Below are 6,000 nucleotides of genomic sequence, written 5' to 3'. Positions count from 1 at the left end.
CCCTAATACCGCATTACTACTATAATCACCGGGAAAACAAACTAATAATAAGCTCCTTCCAAAATGTAAAGCTTCAACAGTGGCCCATGGTCTACTGAATGAAGTCCTTAAGATGACATATACGGTCTTCCATGACCTAATCCCATGCACTTCACATTCTGAAAGTCTCACTGACTCTCCTAAATGTTTTCCAAAGAACCTACACCTGTTCTCCTTCATACTACTGATCCCAATGTATTGTAACTAGTTGGGTGCTGTCCGTCTCTTTTCCTAGATTGTGAGTCTCCACGATGGCAGTGGCTTTTTTTCTTCTTTGCAGATGTATCTTCAACATAATATCGTATGTTGGGCATATAAAAGATGCTCAATGAACAATGTGCTCCTAAATGTTCACAGCTACCTGAAAATTCATGTAATTTTAGAGCCTGGAAAGTAGGAAAAACCAATTCTCATTTTATTGAAACATATTATCTTCTAAAATTGTTAATTCCTGAATACCCAACTCACTGGCTTAAAGCTCTGACAATATTACTGAAACGAAACGAAGAGCCATGAGTAAATAATATCCTTTTGAATTAGAATTGGTTTCTAGACCAAATCCTTTAAGAGTTTGAAGCTTTAAAAACTCTGACCTCCTAAAGTCAGAATTGACATTTTTTGTCTTAGGAATTTGAGGTGAAATGAATCATAGATATTTTAAATGGGGGTGGATTCTGAATTATTTCAGAGAGGAAGCAAACTTAGAAGTATAAGAATCATCATTATTAACTCAAAATGTTCCATTTCTGAGGCGGGCACTCTCAGAGAAGCACAGTTCTTTTATGTTCCTTGGAAACGTTAGGCTTTGATAGCCCTTCCATGAAAAATAAAAGCATTTTATATTACACAACATCATTCAAGGTTGAGGCTTAAATGTTATTTTAATAGTATCCACAAAGAATCTGGTTTAGTTATTAAAAGGACTTATTTTTATTTAAAGAAAAATCTATGATTTTACTCATTGTATATATATATATAAGTGAATTTTTAAAAAATAGTTTCTTCCTTTATGTGGATTCTCTTAAAGATATGAAGAACCAAACTATTCTTTGGTTTTATTATACGGGAAAAACAACACGCAGTCTAGTTAAACAACTTTGTGATATTTATATTCCATTGCACAGATATGGGTTATACAAATTAGTAACACAAGTTATTTCTTAAATTCCAAACATTTTCTAAAATATTATTACAGCAGATGCCTAGGATATTAAAACATAAAGGTGGAAATCATTCTCTAAATAGTTAAATATGATACTGAAAATACTGCACATTTTAATTAGAGGAAAATTAAAATGTGTGCTCAAATGCTCTAACAAACTAGGTAGCAGGGCAACTAACAACTACAAATAAGTCACTGTGGTCCATTTTTACGTATGCATATATATGATTATTCTCTAGATAATCCGTCTTCTTGAAAATGCTAATAAAACATAAAAATCCAGATAAATGATTTAAAGAAATTGTAATTCTTCCTACTACCTAAGGTGACATGTACTATTATCTATGACTTCATACAGTTACTAATTCAAATACAAAAGACACCACACTTGGAAAGAAAAAAATTTTAAGGTAATGGTTTTAATTGAATTAATGAGATGAAAAGATAGTAAAGCCCTGTTTGCTACTTACATGAAAGAAGATTTTAAAAAATAATCACTGCACAAAATGTAAAGGGTGGGATTATGCTGTGGTATTAATTTTCCTCAATAATGTTTTTCTCGACTGTTCAAGAACAAATTAAAGTTTCCACGGCAAATTTGTTTTCAAAATGCCGAATTGCGAAACAATTGCTGGCTTCACGTTTCTGAATACCTGTTGGAGAGGGAAAAAGTTTTTTAAAATTTTGATTCTTTAGTCATAAACATTCACATATTTTTTATAGTTATTATTTAGATGTATAGAAGCATTTCACTCTATACTCCACAAAAACTTCTACAGTTTGAATCTGTTTATGCTGAAGAAAAATAATTTTTCTCCCTTTTCTGAACTATTAATATATTGACAGATCACAGCAACATTAATAATGCTACACAGATTGCTTACAAATTCATGAACTTGAAGGTATTAAAAATGTTCCGTATCTTGACTATGGTGGTGCTTGCAAGACCATGTGTATCTTTGTGGAAACTCAGAGTTGCACACTAAAAAGGGTAAATTTCATGGCATGTGTAAGGCTGACTTAAAAAAAAATTATGAACCAAGAGCATTTTTAAATGTAAGAAATCAACACAGCAATAAAAAAGAATGAAATCATGTCCTTTGCAGCAATATGGATGCAGCTGGAGACCATTATCATAAATGAATTAACCCAGAAACAGAAAGCCAAATACCTACCTTACAATGCTCTCACTTATTAGTAGGAGGTAAACACTGGGTACTCACTGACATAAAGATGGGAACAATACATACAGGGGACTATAAGGAAGGGAGGGAGGGAGGGAGGAGGTAAGGGTTGAAAAACTACCTATTGGGGAATGCTTTTACACTGTTGGTGGGAGTGTAAATTAGTTCAACCATTGTGGAAGACAGTGTGGCGATTCCTCAAGGATCTAGAACTAGAAATACCATTTGACCTAACAATCCCGTTACTGGGCATATACCCAAAGGATTATAAATCATGCTATGATAAAGACACATACACATGTATGTTTACTGCAGCACTATTCACAATAGCAAAGACTTGGAACCAACCCAAATGTCCATCAATGATAGACTGGATTAAGAAAATGTGGCACCTATACTCCATGGAATTCTATGCAGCCATAAAAAAGGATGAGTTCATGTCCTTTGCAGGGACATGGATGAAGCTGGAAATCATTATTCTCAGCAAACTATCACAAGATCAGAAAACCAAACACCGCATGTTCTCACTCATAAGTGGGAGGTGAACAATAAGAATACATGGACACAGGGAGGGGAACATCACACACTGGGGCCTGTTGGGAGGTGGGGGCCTTGGGGAGGGATAACATTAGGAGAAATACCTAATTTGGTGACAGGTTGATGGGTGCAGCAAACCAACATGGCACCTGTATACCTATGCAACAAACCTGCATATTGTACACATGTAACCCAGAACTTGATAATAATAATAAAAAAAAAAAAAAGAGAAACTACCTATTGGGTACTATGCTCACTACCTGAGTGATGGGATCATTTGTACCCCAAACCTCCCATCAGATAATATAATACACCCTTTGAAACAAACCTGCACATGTACCCCCTGAATCTAAAATAAAAGTTGGGGGGAAAAAAAAAAAACATGCAATCAAGCTGGTTTCAGATGACTCAACAGCCAGAGATGAGAGAACAGTATTATTTAAAATGCTAGCAAAAAGCCAGGAAAGCACTTTTACTGGGTGACACAATTCCAAAGAAATCACACCACAGTGTATCTGAATGGCACTTCTTACTTTCCACAGCTGCCACATGTACTTTATTTTCACAATGAGCTTAAAAGGAAATGGGGAGATACTGTAATCCTTATATTTCAGGTGAGAAAATAAAGGTTAAATGATTTGGCAAAGCTACAACATTAGTTGTATCAATGCTCTTAATTCTTCACCCAAATTCCTTTCCAACTACCCTGGCAGTGATTATTCCCAATATGATCCAAAAGGCAAACGGCCTGCTTAGAATCCAGATCTCTGAAAACACAGCTGAAGACCTGGTCCCAAGAGACCCTCTGGATAATAAAAACCCTTTCAGTATGGCTGAACCACAGTGGTTAGGATGTGAAGTTGGATACGGTGACTAACGAGATGGAAAATGAGGTACCAGCATCTCAAGGCAATGACATTTCACATTGACCTTTTCTCTCCATCTGAAAAGGGCGGACTTATAAATAGAATTAAGATAATTCTATAGAAACCTGGGAATATTATATAACGACACAATATTATCTCACTCATGGCAAGTATATTGGTAACAATGACTAGGCTTCACCTAAATCTAGTTTAACGCAATGAACTTTTCTGCCCAACACTTCAACATTTAAAAAGTATTACCTTTAATAGTTTCTCTGCGTTGCAGTTTGTAAGTTTCCTTGTCATGACACAGTCGATAAATAAAGAAACCCAGGTGATCAATGTTTTCAATGCGATCAGTAATAACCATGTGCTCATGAATCAGATACGACTGAGGCAAATAGGTTCCAGCCTACATTCAGAAAAGAATACATGACATGACTATCTCAGAACATATACTGAGTAGACTAGAGTAACAAGACAAAATTCTTACACATTATGGTATGGAACAGGTTGCCAAACTACTACCCACCATCTGTTTGTTTGTTTTATGTTCTATGTTGTCCAGGCTGATCTCAAATTCCTGGCCTCAAGCGAATCTCCCACCTAGGCCTCCCGAAGTCCTGGGATTACAGGCATGAGCCTCCACCCCCGGCTTATTTTTATAAGTAGAGTTTTTTTTGGAATATAGTCATGTTCATTTGTTTTACATATTGTCTATGGCAACAGAATTAAGTAGTTGGCCAGTATTTACTCTCTGGCTCTTTAGGAAAACTTAAAACATTATTTGAGAAATTGTATTTCAATTTCAAGATATAAAACATTAAAAACAAAAACCATGAGTATTCGTTCATCCTTGTAAAATTCTTAACTACAGTCTGATAAAATGAGCTCCTACAGGGCTAATTTCTCAACAGGGTATTCCAAAACACTATAAGGGCATCATTCATCAAAAATAGTCAACATTCTTATACCTTGATGTTAATAAGTAACTCCAGTAGGTTTCTGGGTGGCATAACAATGGAAGTGTTCAGAGGGATCACATAGCACTTATCCAGGTTAAGATCTAAATAGGCTGTAAGTTTCTGGGAAGAAAAAGATACAGTGTAGTCACAGTAATAGCAAAACAGGCAGCAACTGGATTTTTAAGAATAATTTGTATCATTAAAATGAATTGGCTTTAGAATGTATAAATCACTTGCATTTCAACAAATTCAGAATTTGGCTGGATAAAGTTGGAAGTGGGAATGGGAGAGGAAAAAATATTGCTACCAGTAAATAAAATGCTCATCAAGAGTGTATTTCTATAATAAATAATAATACATATTCAAATTAACTGCAAATACTTATATAATTAAGCAATTTAACTTTCTCACTTATAAGCTCAAATGCCCTCTAAGGCTATCTGTCCATTGTGCATAAAGATTAAGTTTTCTCGTATGTATCTTCAATACTACTACCATCGTTAGAACATTGGAGAAACAGTCATTTAAATGATTTTGTGTTCTATGGTTCAAATGAGAAATGCTGGTTGAGAAAGACTGTCTCATAGGATGGTTTTTAAGAATAAGTTAAACCAAACAATGTCAACATTTTGATTCCTAAGAGCTCGGTGTTAGCTATTATTATTTACTATTTGCTTTGGATGTTTATTTCCTTGAAATAAGTAAATTTTCAAACTGGTTTCTAAACATCCATCAGATGTATCAGGCACGAAATGTTTGCAAAGCTAACTTCAGTAATATATTGGAGTGTTCAAAATGGCAAGCTTATACAGAGAGACACAAAAATCACAGGTGATACATGAACTTCTGAATCTCTGAATCCTGATTTGAAAAAACAAAAAATTATTGGGACAAAAATTGGGGAAATTTAAACACAAATATAAATTGTAAACATATTAAATACAGTAGTCTCTCTTATCTGAGGTTGTGTTTCCTGAGTTTCAGTTACCTTCAGTTAACTACAGTCCACAAATACCTAGGTAGGTACAGTATAGTAAAATATTTTGAGAAACCACCTTCACATACCTTTTATTATAGTATTTTAACTGTTTTATTAATTATTGCTAATCTATTACTGTGGCTAATTTGTAAATTAAATTTTAACATATGTATATATGTACACTAATACGGAAAAACATAGTATATATACGGTTTGGTACTATCTGCGGTTTCAGACATCCACTGGGGGGTCTTAGCTTGTATCTCCC

At 34.5% G+C, this 6,000-nt stretch overlaps 1 protein-coding gene across 1 annotated transcript in view; it reads right to left on the bottom strand.

Annotated features, from left to right (window-relative positions):
- Positions 1-945: 945 nt before the first annotated feature.
- The window catches only part of ITM2B (integral membrane protein 2B), a 28,966-nt gene continuing 23,911 nt past the window's right edge, over positions 946-6,000 (bottom strand). The window contains exons 4-6 of the mRNA XM_025364685.1: positions 4,763-4,873; positions 4,050-4,200; positions 946-1,854 (exon numbers count right to left, since the gene is read on the bottom strand). Coding sequence (XP_025220470.1) covers positions 1,769-1,854; positions 4,050-4,200; positions 4,763-4,873 — 348 coding nt within the window. The 3' untranslated portion in view covers positions 946-1,768. The remainder of the gene's footprint in view (positions 1,855-4,049; positions 4,201-4,762; positions 4,874-6,000) is intronic.

Source organism: Theropithecus gelada, chromosome 17, assembly GCF_003255815.1.
Source record: "Theropithecus gelada isolate Dixy chromosome 17, Tgel_1.0, whole genome shotgun sequence".
In the NCBI taxonomy this organism is placed as follows: domain Eukaryota; kingdom Metazoa; phylum Chordata; class Mammalia; order Primates; family Cercopithecidae; genus Theropithecus; species Theropithecus gelada.
This window is presented reverse-complemented; position numbering and strand designations above follow the sequence as displayed.